General features: G+C 36.4%; 1 protein-coding gene across 4 annotated transcripts in view; it reads right to left on the reverse strand.

Annotated features, from left to right (window-relative positions):
* Positions 1–4,990: 4,990 nt before the first annotated feature.
* Positions 4,991–20,491, reverse strand: part of Sub1 (SUB1 homolog, transcriptional regulator) — an 18,613-nt gene continuing 3,112 nt past the window's right edge. For all 4 annotated transcript variants that reach the window (XM_004642288.3, XM_023702355.1, XM_023702356.1 and 1 more), the window contains exons 3-5: positions 18,028–18,150; positions 7,535–7,643; positions 4,991–5,911 (exon numbers count right to left, since the gene is read on the reverse strand). In XM_004642288.3, coding sequence (XP_004642345.1) covers positions 5,832–5,911; positions 7,535–7,643; positions 18,028–18,150 — 312 coding nt within the window. In that variant the 3' untranslated portion in view covers positions 4,991–5,831. The remainder of the gene's footprint in view (positions 5,912–7,534; positions 7,644–18,027; positions 18,151–20,491) is intronic.

Genomic DNA, 20,491 nt, shown 5'->3' on the forward strand with positions numbered 1-20,491 from the left:
AAAAAAAAAAAAAAAGGAAACCAAGAACTTAAGGATTAGACAATGAAGAGAAGGCAAGGAGAAAAGACAGGAAACATGATGGGGCAAAAACATACATTCATATGCACAAGATGGTTAAGACAATGATCCTGAGAATCTTCAGCAGGTTTTTGAATCTAGCAGTTAATTGGTAGGATTCTCACCCTCACCAGCTATATATGCTGATATTTGTGAACTAAGCAACTGCACTGAAGATAGCAATGTGTAATACTAGGGTCATGCTTGGAATGCCTGTCATTCTGGTCTTCCAAATACGTACTGCTTGTCACGTCATACCAATTACTGCCATACTGTCGCTCAAGTAAATGTTTAAAAAAAAAAATCTGAACAGGTTGTAAATGTATTTGTATTTCAGATAAGGGGAAGAAGTCCCCAGGAGGAAAAAAAGTACAAACTAAAATCACAGCTGCCACCACTGTTAAGTATGCAGGAAGGTGACTGCACCTCACTTGTACCTGCACTGTGCAGTCACACCACCCAATTACACATCCATCTGCAGCCACTGTGATCCTTCGCTACTCAAACAAGTTCTCCTCACTGATCTGGCCTCTGTTCTTAGTTCTTTCAAATATTAGTGGTGCTTTCATTTTACCATGTCATTAGAAATGACAGGATTGTTTTAAAAAAAAAAAAAAACCTAGGAGTCACCAGAATGAAGGAGATAAAGGAACAAAATCTAGTAAGATATACATGATCCTGGGTTAGAAATTTAGCTGTAAGAGACTGACAAAATTTGAATGAGATTTCTCATTGTACAGATATTAAAGCCAGGCATGGTGGTGCATATCTGAAATCCCAGCACTAGGGATGCTGAGGTGGGAGGATCTTTGCAAGTTCAAGACCAGCCCGAACTACATAGTGAGATCCTGTGTTAAAAAAGACCAAAAAAAAAAAAAAAAAAACCAGATATTCAGGAGTCCCAACATTCTGGCAGCAATCTGCATACTTTGAAAATAAAACTCAAGCAGTCTAGAAGGATAAAAACTATAACTTCACATCACTTTCCATGATACATTAATTACTACACATACAACTATAGCTGAGTTCTGGGCTTGGGTGACATTATAGGTAGCTGAGTTAGATAAATTATTGGCAGTCAGACAGGTCTAGGTCAAGGAGCCAGTACGGAAGCATGCAACTGTAGGAGCTCTTCCTGTGAGGCAGACCTCAGGACCAAAAAGCAAACAAATGCACCTACATACCTCCCTAGGAATGGAAATTGGGAAATGATAGTCTAAATAGGTATCTGGGCTGGTGAGATGGCTCAGTCGTCTAAAGAACCTACTTAAAACAAGTTTAGCAAAGCAAAGGGACCGCGGTTCAATCCCCCAGCACCACATGCCAGCCAGCCCCGCCCCCTGGTGGGCTGAGCTGGCCACACACACAAATAAATTAAATAAATAAATAAATAAATAGGTATCAATCTCCTGGAAAAGGGCAGGAAAAACCACTAACCCAACCTCTACAAGAAAAGCCCTATTCTGTATTCAGGTCCCCTTGCTATGTGACTCGCTTCCACATTTGATCCAGAGTTAATCGATTTTACCTGAACAATTCTGCTTGTAATCTTTCTGGCTGACCAGTTTTGTCCCATTTCATGTCCACCTTGCCAGTTCTCATGTTTCCCACCTCAGACTTGCCTCACCTCATTGGTTTGCTTTATAAAAATTCCAAGAAACGGCAGGTTCCTTGCAACCCACTCAGGTGCCCTCCTGTCTCTCCCTCTCTCTCAGCAGCTTTCTTTCCTCCAATGAACATACTCTGCTTTTCTTTTTTTTTTTTTTTTTTTGGGGGGGGGGGACCGGGGATTGAACTCAGGCCCTTGCGCTTGCCAGGGATGTGCTTATTCCACTGAGCCATCTCCCCGGCCCAACATACTCTGCTCTTAATCTAAAATTCATTTCTCAGTTTTAGTTAAGAACTAGTCCCAGGAATCTTTCAGGTTGGCAGTTTCTTTCCCTATATCAGTAAGAGGAACACTCTGTCTTTTTGTAACTAAGGGAGGTTCTAATTATCCAACTGGTTGAAATTCTGGGTGTTTTTTCAGCAGACCTAGAGAAAAATGGCATAAACCATCATCTAAGTAGAGGAAGTTTTCCAGCATAAGTAGAAGCCATTTAAACTATCAGGAGCCTAAGTGTGAAACAAGAGATTATTTTTTCACATAGTTTCAGTGAGTCACATTAAACCTGAACTAAAATGGCTATGAAAGTAGGACTCGAAAGTCTAACCTTTGTAAGGAACCTATGTAAAGCAAGTAAGGGGAAAAGTGCACAACATAGACAGCCTGTTATACAGTAAGTAATTCCATGAAATTCTTTCTCTATTTCATGCTTTTGAAATCCCTTCTGTAACCATGTAATTTCTTTGATTCCTACTACATAAATGCTATACTATATAAATTCACTCTTCTGATTGGATTTTTGAGTCTGTATGCTGCATTAAAATCAATTTATAGCTGAAAGCAGAATAAAGAAGTTTTAAATCGTTATTCCACGGATTTTTTTTACTGGTATAAGCTCCTAAACAGCAATTTAAATGTGATCTTCTCACATAACTAGGTAAAAATATTGATTTACAAGAAAAAAATACTTTATAAATGAAAATTTAAGTTTGAAATAGTCGAAGAAATGCAGTATACAAAGAACCAGATTGCAAAAACACTTAGTGAATAAAATAAAATAAAATAAAAAAAAGGTGCACACCTTGGTATTTAGATTTTTTTCATTTGATCAGGTACAGGCCCACACCACCCTGTCCCAGAGATCTTCAATAGATTTAACATCCAAAGGTTACTGCAACAGAGTCCAGAGCATTCACACAAAAAGGCATTCTATTTGTTAACAAAACCCATTCAACAGATAAACTATTCATTTGTTTCACATTTGTGAAGCTGGGATTAACACAAAGGGTACATTTCTTATTTTTATTTCAACATTTGAAATATTCACAGGTGGAGTATTATATTCATTGACATCTCCATGGAAGATGTACCAAACAAAACATATAAGCATTCCACAATTACAGAATTACATATTTGTGATTATGTGAATGTTTACACTACAGTTTATATGGGAAGAACACCTTTAAGAAAAAAAACTTGGGAGGGTTACACTGTACTCATTTCCATAAAAAGTGAACCACAAAGAATTTCAGGAAATATACCTAAATATTAATTACCAGTTGTTGTTTTTTTAATTTCAGACTTTTATAGTATTCTACTAATACATGTCAGCAACACTTCCATAATTAATATTCTTTCTCTCCCTCAGTAGACAAGCCTGGATGTACTCTCATTTTTCACCCACCTTTGTTTCTATGCATATTATGCAGACTCGATTGATCACAGCATCCTGACTAGATAAGGGGTAGGAGTATTCTTCAAATGAGGTTCTTAGGCATTTATAAAGTCTTTTTCAGGGTTCTTTGAATAAAATGCCAAGAACCCTGGAAGTTGGTCAAATACTACTTATATTTTAGAGAAAAAGAGGAAAATCCCAGTAAAAAGTCCTGCTATTAGTGTATTAAAGGGCAAAACCTGAGTACTGCCATCAATTAAATTTCTTCCTGGGAGAAATCTAACTAAGGAGATAAAGTTTAAACAGAAATGAATGAACTTTTTTTTTTCCAGTAAAGTTAGTTTCCTTTCTTTTAAACCAGTTTTTGTCTTTCCATGTAAGTTCACAAAGATTAAATATTTCAGTATATATCTAGTAACATAATAAAATGAATTTGACAGTCATTTTGCCAAAAACTGCTACAGAAAATACTCTTTATATGAAGTTTATTAGGCTAATCCAATAGTAAATGCCAAGGTAATAAATTGCAGCACCATCTCTGCATAGGCAATTTCAAAATGCATACATCTCAAAATTCATATTAATCTAAGAAATTTATCCATCCTCTTCTGCTATACTGAAATCAAAGTTCTGTGTCCTTATTACCCTTTCTGTGTGCCAAATAGTACTTACAAACATATCTAATTAACAGGATATCTGTGTTCCCAAATAAAGAAGGTATATCCATGAAATACACACAGTTTTTTGAATACTAGTATTGACAATTTGATGATAAATAAGCTATCAGAAGAGTGGCTGCCTGTTTAGGGTTACTGCAAAATACACTAAAATTCACCTAAAAAATCTAAAATGCAACAGAATAGCCATCATGAATGGTTAAAAAAAAAAAAGATCACGTCCTGTACAAGTGGCTTGGTAGCCAGTTTTAAAAATTAAGTTCTTAGACTAAGGATAAACAGCTCAGCGGCACAGCACTTAGCTGGTAAGTGCAAGGTCCTGAGTTTAATTCCCAATACCCTCCCCCACAAAATTAAGTGCTTCACAACTCTACTACAAACTGTTTTAAATATAGTAATCAACCTTGGTAATAGAATAATGCAATTCTCTGATATAGCATCCCTTGATAGCAGTGATCATTTGAGGTTTGCTACCATAATATTGAGATTTGTAAATAATCTTTTTATATGTCTTTAAACATTTATTACTCTCCTACCTCTAATTATATCCCATCGGTGTGATCAAAATCTCAAAATAACCTATGTATATCATTTAGTTTGAAGAAAACTGTTTCCTCTTCACAGAACACCCTCCTTAACTTCACTGTGAGTTACTTCCCTTTTCATAAGGCACACACCATGCCCTATTTATTGCTGCAAAGCCCCTATAGCCTGTAACTCAAACAACCGATTTCATCATTATGGTAAAAATGAAAACCATTTGAAGTGTACTAAAACTAAATAACATCAAGTCTAAAAAGCCATTGTCCAGTAGATTAGCTGTAAAACAACCAACTCTACTGAATTAAAGGCCGAAAGAACGATGCTCTTACCCCTAAAACTTGGCCATATTACCCACTATGAGAGTAAAGCTCAACAATGTTTCTAGCTATATAAAACCCATATTCAATAATGTAAAATAAAATGTTAGGCCAGTGAGCTTTCACAATGTTTATTAAATTCTAGTCTAACAATATCTGATTTTATTGACATCAGCACATGGTAAGCATGTTTACTGAGTGAAAGCTATTCAGACATTGAAGTCCTCATTTTCTGCAGATTAAGCAACAAGGTAACTACACAAAACACTGTGGAGAATGAAATACACTTGCTCAGAGTTTTCATACAAGACATTAACTATACCTGCTAATAATATTTAATACAGTAGAGTTAGTGACTGCAGTTCTTACATAATTTAAAGTACCTTACTAAGATAACATTTTGATAGTTTCAATTAACTTTCCAAATTAGTGTAATATATTTAAGAAAAACATAGGGTAAAATGAAAATTGAACAGGAGGAGATTGTTATAAAAAGAAAAACAAGTTAAATGTTGAGGTGGAAAAGTCAAATTTACACATCTCGAAGGAAGAGATCAAGTATAGATTTCACAAATCAAAAGTTTAAAATCTCAATGTAACACAAATCCTCTTTTAAAAGCTGAGTTAAAACTAGTATGCCTATAAAATTGTTACTTTGGGCCTTAAACAGTACCTAGTCTTTGATCAAAAAAGGTCACAACAGTTAAATGAGTGGAATTACTTGATTTTATTTTACACTAGGTGGTGGGCACATAAGCGATCCTCCTTAATAAAGTTGACAATTAGCTTCACTCAGAACATTTTTAATAATGCACATTAAAAAAAAGTATTCATCTTACAAATTGTTCTGCAATCCAAATATACAACAGCTTGGAAAACAACATTTAGAAAACAAAAGCCAATGTAAAAAGACAGAGTAAAACAACTACAACAGTACAGGTTTTATGGTTCAGATTCTACAGTTTTCTTACTGCATCATCAATGTCAGAAATCTGCTCCTTCAGCTGGCTCCACTGCTCTGGATTTAAAGAAATACCTAAAATGAAATTTAAACATTTAAAGCTGAAAAATCTATTCAAGATTTCTTGAGAATTTTCATAATCCCAACTAATGCTTTAGAAAAATTGCCATTTTGTTCTTTGTGGGATATTCTGCAGCACTAGGGATCAAACTTGGAGCTTCAGGCATGCAAAGCACCTACTCTATCTCTGAGCTACATCATCAACCCCAAAATTGCCATTTTCAAGGGCAAAATTAAAGAGTCACACCTTAACAACTATTAATTTCAGAGCCCTCATTTCCTGATCACATCAAGCTAGTACAAAATCTGACTTCCCACAGTGGCTCCTGCACACTGATCACAATGAGGGCAAATGACGATTTGATGCACACCTGCAAGTTGCTGCTAAATAGGCAAACCCAGATTCAAAAAGTGACACCCTCGCTACATCCAATTGATTCTAACAGCCCCAAATTCCAACAGGAATTCAGAGTGAATGACTGTGCTGAATCCTTCCAAAAACATCCATTTCACTTTGTAAAACGCTCCAGGACATGACTCACAGAAGACTTCTAGAGTGAATGAATATATATGTATGCATCAAAGTACATTCTGGAGCCATGCTGCAGGTTCAAAGACCAGCCTTCACTATCAACTGTGTGGCCTTAAAAAAAAAGATTACATCACCTTCTAAACCTCGGGCTGCTCACCAGTAAAGTAATGCTTACACACTATGGGTCATTGTAAATTATTAAATAAGGTTAGATGAATACAAAATTTAGCATTATGACCTAACATGTAAGTAAATTAACTACTTGAACTCACATATTTCTCAGAAAACTGCTAAGAGGCAATGAAATTGAAAAAAAGGAGAATATATTAGGACAATACTAAGGAAGCATTTTAAAGCTAATTAAATTATTTCAATAAATGTTTCCAGGAACAAAATCTGGTGCTAGTCAGTCTGGAATAACTCAAATGAATAATCCCAAAATGACAAAGACAAAAAAATTAAAAGACATGAAAACATATAGAGGCTGTCTTTAATAAACACTAAAACTGCACGAAGCAAACAGGTGGGACCTTTAAAACTGATAGGCAGGCAGAGCAGTACTACAGGAGTAAGTAAAGCAGCACTTTTTTTCATCAGCAAAATCAACTTAGAGCAAGTATCTATTATAATTTCAGTTAGTTCAACAAATGCATGTCCTTTGGCTATTTGGTTGGTGGCTAAATAAAATGATTCTACACTAACAGGCGTGGGATTTGAAGAAGACCAAATGAAGGATGCTATCCTAGAGAATATCCCTCAGGACTGAATAAAAGCAAGGCACCACAAACTAGGAGTTTTCCGTTCCTAATTTTACACTTCAGAAATGCTGAAATATTAAAATCACATTCAAATAAAATAGCAATTAATTAAAGTGGTTTTAGAAATGTTATTTTTCTGTTTTATTCCCAACAGATGAATTTAGGATTTTTCACTAGAAAAAGATTAAGTATCTTGCCTGAAATGATTATAAAAATCAACTGACTAGCAACTATTGTAAGAATTCTTGCCCGACCAATATTTATTTCAACTTCAAGTGTGGTGGGCTACTTACAAATGTTTTAATACAGCTTTAACTTTAGAACCAAACTGAAGAAATGAAGCCTTACCTTTTCTTCCTGGTTTCATTTCACCTTCTGGGTCCATCCAATATTCTCTAATATCAATTAGAACTTTCCCTTTAAAGTCCCGAACGCTGACATATCTCATTTTCCCAATCTGCAGAAAAAAAAACAAAAACATAAAGGTATTCCTTTCAACAGTGATGCTTTTGTCAATAGCACCTACATTTGTATTAACAATTTGCTGTAAAGGAATTCAACTTTTAATCATGAAAATGACTTTTCTTAGTATCAAAACTGTTAACAAAATCACTACTGAAAAAAATTCTGAAAAGGCAGAAGAAAATAAAGCATTGGTCCCATTTCCAGTGATTGTTAAATTTTAAAAGCATCAGTAAAATACCACAGTTCCTATGGAAAACAATCATGGGGATTCCTCAAAAATTAAAAATAGAACTATAACATGATCAGCAACCTCACTTTGGAGTATACAGTCAATATAGTGACAATATATTTGAAGAAATGTCTCTTGTACAGCAATTAACCACTAAGAAGAATATATGCAGTGTATTATTTGTTGAAACTGTACTTCCGATTTGATTTGAAACTGTCTCATTGCTATATGTTTATCAATAAAACTGTAGGAAAAAAAAAAAAGAAATATGGCATCAGGCAACTCTGTCATTGTGTGAATATCAGAGAACAGCTTCACTGTACTTAGGCAATGTATCTTATGGGACCACCTCTATATATATGTGGTCCATCACTGAATGAAATATTATTCAGTACATGGCTGAATGTATATCCAAAGGAATTGACAGCAGGTTCTCCAAAAGATACACGAATGATTAAGATATATATACGGTTAAAATTATTCCAATTGATTCAAAGACACATCGTTCTTGCCATTTTATGAAGCAGCTCTAATTGCCCTCTTTCATGATGAGATATGTAATACAGTGAATGCTGCTGCCAAGGATGCTGTCAAGGGAAAGGCAGGCTCATAAAAACATTAGATTATGTACTCATCCACCTTTATTCACCAAGTCTGGCACCTTGAGACTCGTGGCTTATCCCCAAAGTCAAATGACCATGAAAGGCAAGTATTCTGAATTAATTCAGAACACTGAGGCAACCGTAATAGTACAGCTACCCTCTCAAGGGGAAGTATTTGGGGAGGAGGGTTAATGGCAATGTGATTTTTTTTCTGTAATAAATTCTTATAAAAATTTTATTTATAAATTGTTATATTTGCCAATCAAACCATAGGTCTGTACACCGATGTTCATAGCCATGTTATCCACAATAGCGAAGTAGAAACCAAATGTTCATCCAGAGGTGAACGGATGAACAAAATATGGCATACAAGTACAATGGAGTATTACTCAGAAAACAAAATTTTGTCACATTCTACGACAGGGACAGATCTTGAACAGATAAAGTGAATATAGTCATAAAGTGAATAGAGTCATACATAAAGCAATGATAATATTGTTTGATTCAACCTGCACAAAACACTTAAAGTCTCAGCAGTCAAATTTACAGAGGCTAAAAGTAAAATGGTCATTATGGGGAGAGGTTAACTGATACACTGTTACCAGTTTTTTTGTTTTGTTTCGTTTGGTATTTTAGGGAAGGGTCTACAGGGTGTTCAGGGTCTCACTAGTAAATCGGACTCACAGTGAGCCTCCTATATTCACTTCCCGAGAGCTGAGATTACAGGTGTGCGCCACCATGCCCAGTCTCAATCTCCAGCTCAGCACGCCCTGGGTGCGGGGCCACCAAGATGGGCTCAGGGATCGAATCCCCGGCCCCTGCGCCTGCTTGCAGGTATTGTCAGTGCTACAGTTTTGCAAGATGGAAAGGCTCTAAAGACCTGGGTCACAAAATGAATAAAAATTACGCTTTTTTACCACAATTTTAAATCTTATTAAGTAAACTCTTGCAGTACAAAGTACCAGCAATAGGAATCCACACATTCAGCTAGTTACATTGTGCGTAGCAACCATTTTGAATATTGGAATCTTAAGTTCTAGTCAATACCAACATGAACTTCCCTTTTGACATTCATCTCAAACAACATCTTCAATATACTTCAGTCAGGGGCCAGCAAAATAGCTCAGCGGATTAAAGCAGGGGCCGGGGGTTTGATCCCCAGGCCTGCCGTGCTGGCCCCACCCCCGGGACACCCTGAGACAGCAATTGAGACTGGGCATGGTGGCACGCACCTATAATCCCAGAATTTGGGAGGCCGTAAACAGGAGAATCACAATGAGTCCGATCTAGTAGTGAGACCCTAAACACCCTTCCCTAAAATACAAAAAATAAAAATATACTTCAATCTGTCAAATTAAGAAGTTAAAATTATTCACAGAAAATTATTTTCCAAAACTTTTACTCTGCCACTAAACATAAAGCACAAATTCCAGAGGATGGATGGAAAACGCTTTACTCAACAAAACATTTGCTAGCACTTTTCCAAAACTCCCTGAGTACAGTAAGTAAAGTGTGCCACCAGAGTAGACAAAGCAGGTCAATGGATCAGAATGCACGCCAAAAGAGACACATGTTTACTATATTCATCTGTTGTTTTTTTTTTTTTTTTTACAAAGATCCAAGGTAACTCCAATGAAAGGAAACGGTCTAACAGATGAATATTTATACTGGGCAGAGGATCTCAATCCTTATAACACAACGTAAGAGGAATAATCCTCCATTGATCACAGACTTAAAAACTAAAACTCTGGCCATGGGGTAGAGGAACATCTGATAAAATTTCTTCAGCCAGGCTTTGGCGTGGCCTTATGGATGAGCCTGAAAAAGAACAGGTACATTCATTCAAAGTAGAGGACTATCCACCAGAAGACCAAAAAAAACAGTATCTGGTATGAATCTGAATAGGTTTTTTGGTCTTTTTGAGATGGGTTTCACAATGTAGTTCAGTGGTCTTGAGCTCCCTTTGTATCCCAAGCCGACCTCAAACTTGCAGCAACCCTCCTGCCTCAGCTTTCCAAGTGCTGGTATCACAGGCATGTACCACAATACCTGGCTAAACTAGACTACTTTAAAAAGCTAAAATTCTCCTTAAAAACAAAAAATTTTTTCAACATATTTATTTTAACAAATAGGTCAAACCCAGGGCCAGGGAGATGGCTCAGTAGAGTAAGCGCTTGCCTGGCAAGCACAACGCCCTGAGTCCGATCCCTGGTACTGCAAAAAAAAAATAAACAAAAGTCAAACCCAACTTTAAAATAAAGACAAAAGAGCTGAACATTCTCTTTATACTGGGCAGAGGATCTCAAACCTTTTAACACAATGTACTCATAATGATTCTCCTGTTTACAGCCTCCCAAGTGCTGGGATTACAGGAGTGCAACACCATGCCATCTCAATTGCCATCTCAGAGTGTCCCGAGGGTGGGGCCGGCACAGCAGGCCCGGGGATATAACACAGCCAAAACTCTATCAAAAGATGTACAACAAATTAAGACAGCCAGGAAATGCAAAGTAAAACCACAATGAGCTGTCACCACAGACCCATTAACATTTTAGTTCAATAAAAAGTTTCAGAAAATGAATTTGCACAACAACAATCTCTCCTATGAGAAGTGATTAACCGGGGATCAAACTCAGAACCTTGTGCTTTCCAGGCAGGTGCTTATGCCACTGACCTAAAATTCAATTCTTATGAAACATTTAAAAAACAAAGTAATGAGACAATAGTAGACAATTAAAAGTAGAACAAAGATCTCCATCCTCCCATTACTATAGAAAGAAATAGTAGCTGTCAATATGTATTTTCAGGGACCAGGTAGATGGCTCAGTAAAATAAACGCTTGCCTGGCAAGCACAAAGTCCTGAGTTCAATCCTTGGTACCACAAAAAAAAAAAAAAAAAAAAAAAAAAAAAAACAATGTATTTTCACATGCATATATTTGGACTAGAAGGAAAAATACAGCACATATATCATATACAAGTATGATTCTTTTTTCAAAAGTAAAATAGCTATTTAGGTTCTTGTCATGCCAAAATATTGTATGCCTATACAACTATAATTAGCATACCCTCTGTAACAGGCAAAATTGTACATCAAGTTATATTTTCATATTACCTGATTATACAAAAATGCAAAACGAAAATGATTAATCAACTCCTTTTAACATTCTGAGTAATTAAGATATGAGGCACAAGATCTCAGTAAACTATGACACAAGAAGAGCAGTAAATTTAACTTGTTATAATTTGTTATGAATGCAGAGACATCACACTATGTAACACTGTATTTACTAAGATTCTGGCAATAGCTTTATATAACAAGATACATCATACCAGGCCTGCCATGCAACTTATAAGTCTCTACTTCATTATAAAGCTGTTTAAAAACAAAAACTCAAAATCTGCTTTTTGCATACTAAATATCTTGGCAAGGGTGCCATTAAACATTGTAATGAACTTGAGGCAGTACATTCATTAAAACAAAAAAAAAGTAACTATCATTGGTTACATAAAATTTTCCTGACTGGTTAAAACTTAAAATTTTCCTGACTGGTTAAAACTTACCGGTATAAAATACACATTTTAGAATGTTTAGCTATTAAGTTAAAAAGTAACAATGTATATATTAAACAATTCCTCTCCAACGCCAAAGTCAAAACTTAATTCAGGGCCAGGGAGATGGCTCAGTACAATAAGCGCTTGCCTGGCAACCGAAAGGGCCTGAGTTCAATCCCTGGTTCTGCCAAAAAAAAAAAAAAAAAAAAAAAGTTCAAATGACACAACACATTTTAAAGCTAAAAATCATTCAGTTATTATTGTTTTGTTTTTCCTGTATTTTAGGAAGGGCCTACAGGGTGTTCAGGGTCTCACTACTAGATCAGACTCATAGTGATTCTCCTGTTTACAGTGTTTCAAGTGCTGAGATTATAAGCATGTGCCACCACGCCCAGTCTCAACTGCCATCTCAGCAGGGCCCCGGAGGTGGGGCCAGCAAGGCAGGCCAGGGGATTGAACCCTGGGCCCTGGGCCTCATTCAGTTATTCCTGATGTGGAGGTAAACTCAGAGCTTTGGGGGCTTTCTCACACTGCAAAGGGATACATCCCTGCTTTACTCAAAGCAGTTTATGACAAGTCCACAGATGTCATTAAGTTCAATAAAGGGCAAGATGGCTACTATGTCCACAAACTATTCTGCTAGCTAAAGAGATAGCAAACCACCACTTCCTCCACCCTAAAAGCTCCTTTCTGAGATAAATAAAACCTATGGGGGAGGATTCAAATATACTTATTTACAGAGTAAGGATTTCAAAATACTAATGTAACCTATATACTTCAAAAACTTTGGTCACCTAGCCACTTAAAAAAAAAAACTTACTTACTTATTTATTTATTTATTTATTTATGGCGGAACTGGGGATTGAACTCAGGCCCTTGCACTTGCCAGGGAGCGCTTATTCCACTGAGCCATCTCCCCGGCCCGGCCATTTCTGATTACATCTTCACGTATCCAGATTCAATTTCCATTTATTTATCACTAGATATTCCTAGGCAAAATATTAGCTTACTTCCCAAATATTTTAAGCACAAAGATGACTGCAGTGTGTTATCTTCCCAAGTTATCACACACTAGAGGAGAAAAAGAAGTTCAAGCAGCAGGTAACAATTATGGCTCTTTCACACAGAATCACTGGAGTGCCTATAACAAGTCTAAAAACAAAAAATTCAAGCATTTTAGTAAATATAATTTTCATAATTGAAATTTCCTTAAACAATGCCCTTTCTTCATAGGTTAGTCCTGGTTTTTGTTAATGGTATGGTGACTCAGGACTTTAACTAGCAGCCTTCTTTTTCTTTTACTGTGTTTCTTAGGCTTTTCTTTTTTGTTTTTTCTGTTGCTTTCTCTTACTCTTCACTGCTTTTCTCTTTTGCTCATACCTCTTCAGTATAATGTGATTCTGACAAGGACTTAGATTAAGGTTGTTTATCTTCAGTATACATCATTCGTTTTTGGTAAATCCTTTAACATCCTTTCCTCAGTTGCATCTTTTTTTTAGGGTGTGTGTGTATAGTGTGTGTGTGCGTGCGCGTGTGTGCACAGGGTCTTACTATGCAGCTGGACTTGCAGTGATCCTCCTGTTTTCTACCTACTGCTGAGATGATAGGCGTGTGCCACCAGGCCTGGACTCCATCACCGCCGGCGCGGCATGCAGGACCAGGGATCAAACCCCGATCCCTGCACTTGCCAAAGCAGACGTTTCGTCCACTCAGCTATCTCATTGGCCCTTCAGTTGCATCCTTTGACTTCCTTTTCTTTTTAAAACTATCTGACTCAAAAAAAAAAAAAAAAAAAAATCTGACTCAAGTTTCCAACAGGGAGCTTTCAAAAATTTTATGTAAACTGTTCTTTTTCTTTCTCCTCTCTGCTTGTTTCTTTTCCTCATTCTCAGAATCTGGAGAACCTACCAGATTGCTTTTCTTTCTTCTGGTTTTTTTTGTTGTTGTTGTTTGTTTTTGTTTTTTGGATGAGCTCTCATTTCCACTTAATAATTTCTCCCTGTGTTTTTCTTTCTTCCAATTGTCATTCAACTTTTCTTCAAATTCAGGCAGTCTTAGAAGGCTTTTTTTTTTCTAGATGCTCTTTCACTGCTTCCCAGGTAGAGCTGTGTCAATTCAGATAATCCTGGATGGTTGGCCCTGAAATGCTGGATTGGACCTCTTGACCTGGCCATTACTATTGGATTCATGTAGGCCACCCAACTGTTCCCTTTCCCCCTGGTGCCAAATGGAACATTCAGTAAGACCACAGTATGATTCTTTAAAAATTTTTTTTTGATTCCTTGATCCCCTCAGAGAACTTAATAACTAAAAATAATCCCCTTTCAAATACACAAAAGCACATTTCAAACAAAAGCACATTAACTTCAGACTTCTAAAAGTCATACACACTTTCAACTGAATTACAAACATTTGAGGGCTGGTGAGATGGCTCAGTGGTCTAAAGCACTTACATAGAACAAGCTTAGCAAAGCACAGGGACCGCGGTTCAATCCTCCAGCACCACAAGCCAGCCAGCCCCGCCCCCTGGTGGGCTGAGCTGCCCCCCCCACAAAATAAATAAATAAATGTTAAAAAAAAAAACATTTGAAAAAGAAAAACACTTGAGTCAGTAATAATCATTTTCAAAAAGTAACATTTCATCATAAATTATCAAATCAATTTATGCAGTATCACTGATCCTTTACACCTAACTCTGAAGGAAATGATAGGTAAAAGTCCCCTGCTCCAACCATTCTGATTTTACTAAATAATTCTAACAGTTCTCCAGGTTGTCTTTACTATCACAAATATCATCTCAGATTTTCTTTATACACAGAATTAAATTAAATTATTCTTTTTTGGTCCTTTAACATCCTTTTCTTTCTCAGTTACATCTTTTTTTGGAGGGTGCGTGTGTGTGTGTGTGTAGGGTCTTACTACACAGCTGGACTCGTAGTGATCCTCCTGTTTTCTGCCACCCTAGTACTGGGATTAAAATTTTTCTTTCTACACAGTTGAATGACAACTGGAAGAAAGAACTAGAAAAACACAAGGAGAAATTATTAAGTGGAAATGAGAGCTCATCCAGAAAAAAAAAAAAAAAAACAAAGACAAGAAGAAATCTGGTAGGGTCTTCAGATTCTGAGGATAAGGAAAATAAACAAGCAGAAAGGAGAAAGAAAAAGAACAGTTTACATAAAATTTCTGAAAGCTCCCTGTTGGAAACTTGAGTCAGATAGTTTTAAAAAGAAAAGGAAGTCAAAGGATGCAACTGAAGGGCCAGCGAGATATTATCTGGATTTTCTTTATACACAGAGAAGTTTTCAAAATAATTTAACACATTTCAAAAAAATTTAAGTATAATAAAATTAAAGTCATCTGAAATCTCACTACACAGATAACAATTTGATAATGGTTCTATCCAGCATTTTGGAGACTGAGGCAAGAGGGCTGCTCTAAGTGTGAGGCCAGCCTGAGCAACACAGTGAGTTCAAGCCCAGCCCAAACTGCACAGAGACCTTGTTCCAAAATACCAAGGAGCTAGAGGCCAGGGAAATAGCTCAGTGGCATAATTGTCTCCCCCGCAAGCACGAAGTCCTGAGTTCAAACCCAGGTACCAGAAAGAAAAACAAAAAAAAGGGGGAGCCAGCAACATAGAGCAGTGGTCTAAGTGCCTGACTGCCAAGTACAAAGACCCAGGTTTGATCCACCAAAACCGGGTGTGGTGGTGCACACTTATAATCCCAGCACTAGGGAAGCAGAAATCAGGAGGATCACTACTTTGAGTATGAGCTGGGTAGTAAGACTGTGCACACACACACATGCACACAAAAAAAAAACTTAAAAAAATAAAATAAAATACCAAGGAGCTGCTGATATAGTTCAGTGGTAGCATGCTTTTCCAGCACATGTGAGATGCTGAATTCAATCTGCACTACTGGGGGAAGAAAAACCCTGTCTCACAGCTACAATACTTCACTTTAATTTGGATTTTAGATCTGTTTGTTTTGAGTAAGTAATCTGTGATATCTTGGATCTTAAAAGATTCTCATATTTTGTGATATAGCAGTATACAAAAACATTCTGCTCTGTAAGAATGGTCTTCAAAGCATCCAATATATGAAAAATACATAAATGTATCTTTTTAAAAACCTTGTAAAATACAGTAGAATCAGTGTTTTCCCTCTGAAAAACTTCATCTTCTATCAGTAAGCCATCATTTACTAATAAAAATGAAGGCTTCATTTAATATTAATCAATGTAATATAAGGTACTCTTAATTAAGCTGATTAAAATGTATTATAACCACTAAAATATTTTCCTGGGGCCAAAATTTCCATTTTAAGGAAAAGCAATGAAATGTCCTATCTCTTAGATTGCCTACACTAGTAAGTCTGTGAAAGTTATTTTAAAAATAATGCCCATGGGGGGCCAGAGATGGCTCAGTAGAATACGTGCTTGCCTGGCAAGCACAAGTGCCTGAGTTCAATCCCCAGTTCTGCAAAAATAAAAAAATAAAAAATGCCCATGGTATCTCCTAGAGCCAGACTTCATATAAAGTATATAATAGCCTTGGAATGTTTAGCAACCTTTCCAAATGAAGATTTTTAAGAAACAAAGCTCAAATTCAACCTGGACAACTCAGCAAAACCCTGTCTTTCTAAGAATTGGAGATATACCTAATTATACATGAGGACATTTATAGTTAGGTTCAATCCTTAATACCAGAAGGGGAAAAGAACTGACACTCCTGATCATTAGTTGTTTTGTACTGAAAAAAAAAACTTACCTCCCTAAAAATATACCTTGTTTTCCCAAAACTATCACTGAACAGAATCTCTAGAATTTGAATCCTTGCCTCTTAAAATTCAAGAAAATTATTAAAAAGCCACTCTTATTACACAAGTAAAAGTAGGCATACAGTGAACCAAAGTGAGAAAAGCCCAAAATAGTTGCCCAGCAAACACAAATATGAAGTTAAGATAATCGAAAGCAGTTCTCCATTCTGCTACGTAATAGGAAATCTATGACATTGCTCTTACAGATTTTACATTTCATTCTTTCCCTAAATTAGGGACCCCAGGGGGCTGGGAAGATGGCTCAGTAGACTAAGCGCTTCCCTGGCAAGCGCAAGGGCCTGAGTTCAATCCCTGGTTCCACCAAATAATTAATTAATCAGGGATCCCAGCCAGGGGCTGTGGTGACACACACCTGTAATCCCGGCACTCAAGTCTCCCTAAAAATCAGTAAGAAATCAAAGAAACTGTAGTAGTCCTCTCCAACTCAATACATCAAATCCTTCCAATATATTTTTCTTCACTTTACCTATTCAACTCAGTCCAAAATTGGCCTTTTCATCAGTCCAAAATTGGCCACGTCATATTGTTACTTCTGTAATTACTATCCTACCCACTCCACAGCCTAATACTTAACAGCATTTTCTCAAAGCTGCTTCCAATGACCACTGAGAAGGTAACAATGTGCAATGTATTAATTATTGAAAATGTCCTATGAATCAGCCTGGAAAGTGTCTCATTGTTATTTCTCAATAAAATAATAGAATAAATATAATAAAGATATGATAGAGTTTAAAAAAATAAATTCAAAAATTCAAAAAAAAAAACCAAAGCTGCTTCCTAATGTGCAGTTCCTCATCAGTTTAATTTCTCTAATATTTAGTTTTACATTTTTTGCATTATTAAAATATAGTAAAACTGTATATACTCTAGACATTAACAATCTAACATTGTATAAATTAATTTTAACTTGTATTTTAATTAATATCCTTAGTCAAGAGGATTATAGACCTGGGGAGATAGCTCAGCGCCTTAAGTGTCTGCCCAACAAGCACAAGGTCCTGAGTTTGATCTCTGGTACCGCAAAAAAAAAAAAAAAAATTATAAAACACACATAAAAGACTGTTATACAAAATCAGAACGAGGTACTTTTAACATTGTTCAGACCAAAAAAAATTAACTCCTCTGCATCTAAAGAAATAAGGAACTTTACCTGAAACATGTTATCATCTCTGCTGCTGCTGCTCTGCTTAGAAGATGACAAAGCCCTTGAAGTCTCACCAGTCTTCTGCTTCTTTACAGGCTTTTCTGGAGCAACTTGCTTTTTCCTCTTTAACTTCAAAAGACAAGAATATGGTTAAAATACTTTGCATACATAAAACAAATCCCAAATTGAAAATATCCCACTATTTTTGAACATTAAGGGAGGGAATCAAACCAGGTGTGATGGTACACACCTGTAATTCCAGCATTGTGGAAGCTGAGGCAGGAGGATTCACTATGAGTTCAAGAACCAGCCTGAACTACACAGTGAGACCCTGTCTCAAAAAACAAAGGGAGAAAAATCAAAAAAAATGATCAAAAGATACAATACATGTTCAAGTTTTTAAAAAAACCTTAAAACACATATTACCAAGAATAATGGAATGAAAATATTTTGAGGGGGATAATGGTAATGTTTCTTTTACTGTAATTTTTAAAAATTTAAACTTACAGAAAATTTTCTAAAGCTCTTATGTAGATAGTAACAATAGACCTATGAAGCTAATCTAATCAGTTACTCAAATTGTCTTCTCAGGATCCTGAAAGACATGAGGCATCCCAAACTACTGTGGGATTAGCCAGAGGGAGAGTCATTCTGTGGCTTGGAATGCTATAAAAAAATTTCTTTAGTAGAAAAAAAAAAAAGGAAAAAAAAAAAACCCTGGTGCTTCTGAATAAACTTTGGGAACCATAAGCCTACCAAAGCTAGTCAAGTACTTATTTTCTCTTAACCAGAAGAAAAAGTGGAGGCACAAATATAACCAACTCATCTATTTCTAAAGCATAAGTAGGTTCAAACTCTACTTCTGGTGCTAATGAATAGTTTTTCTATGCCTTGCCTATTCCAAATGGCATTTAAACTGTATAGTTAGACAAAGTTAAAGAGAGGTCTTCTGTAGCAAACACTGAATAATGAAAATTATAAATTCAAGAATTTCATCACAAAAAAAAAAAAATCACTGAAGACAACAATGCAACAGACTAGAATTCAAAACAGGTACTAAAAACCAACTTAATGTAAACACCTTCTATATAACCTAGTTCAAAAAATGTATTAACAGCACAAAAATGGTTAATGTTCCCAAACCAAACAGTAGAGGGCAGTCATATTCCTCCTCATAAAATATCCACTGATATCTTAAATGTTACTAAATTAATATAAATTAGACAGCTAAAATAGTATTCACATATACGTAAAACAAAATGAAAAACACGAGTGTAATGTTAAGTGCTTGCAGAATACAACGACAAGCAGCAAAATCAACACCTAAGTATTTTTTTGCCAGGTGTGGTGGGTGGCCCACACCTATAGTCCCAGCACTTGGGAGGCTGAAGGATCGCTGAGTTCAAAGCCAGCTTGAACTACATAGCAAGATCCTGTCTCAAAAACAAAAAAAAAAAAAGTATTCTCATGAACTAGTACATAAAGGTTCAATATGAATTTGTTGTCTGAACATATTCAAATGCCATGCTAATAGAAATAAAGATTAAGATTTCTTCAATTATAACTATGAATGCTCTCTGAAATCTTATTTCAAACTTCTCAGCTAGTGTTATTGTCTATATTTACAAGTACAGGTTCCAACTTCTACAAGTATCTCCTATAAGGTATCCCTTTGCTCTCTGTTAGCACTGCTTTGGGGGAAAAAAAAAAATAGATGAGTGTCCTGCTGCTTTTGAAACCAGTTTTCACCTAAAGCTAGTCACTAATTTTTTACAAAGGAGATATACTAATTAGGGAGACTACAACCAACTTATCCCATTGTTAGCATATAAATGTTTATTCATGTATGTAAACATCTATGAGGGAAAAAGACTGAGGCATTAAAATGCTGTTATGTTCCATGGTGACAGTCAAAGAAGTACAATGCAGAGTTCTGAGTTTTCATCTAATGCTGAAAAGCGTACTGTTTCAAAATGGGTCATTTCAGGCCAGCCAGGTAGCTCAGTGGAATAAAGCACCTGCTTAGACAGAGCCCAGCAGCCAGCTGGGATTCTATCCCTAACATGCAGTGGTGGCCCTGCTCCCAGGGGCACACTGAGATGGCAACTGAGACTGGGCATGGTAGCTTGAGACCATGGTGGTGGCACAGGCCTGTAATCCAGTGCTTGGGAGGCTGAAAACAGGAGAATCATTAAGAGTCCAATCTATGTAATGAGATCCTGTAGACCCTGTACTAAAATACATTTAAGAAAAAAGAAAAAATAGGTCATTTCATCTTAATTTTGCCAGGTGCTGATTTAACTAAAAGGAGAAAAGCAAAGCAAATAACATTCTACATTAAAAGGTAGCAAATCGGGGCTGGAGAGATGGCTCAGTGGTCTAAAGCACCTACTTGGAACAAGCTTGGCAAGGCATCAGGGACCGCGGTTCAATCCCCCAGCACCACACGCCAGCCAGCCCTGCCCCCTGG

Source organism: Octodon degus, unplaced genomic scaffold (assembly GCF_000260255.1).
Source record: "Octodon degus isolate 3935 unplaced genomic scaffold, OctDeg1.0 scaffold00149, whole genome shotgun sequence".
In the NCBI taxonomy this organism is placed as follows: domain Eukaryota; kingdom Metazoa; phylum Chordata; class Mammalia; order Rodentia; family Octodontidae; genus Octodon; species Octodon degus.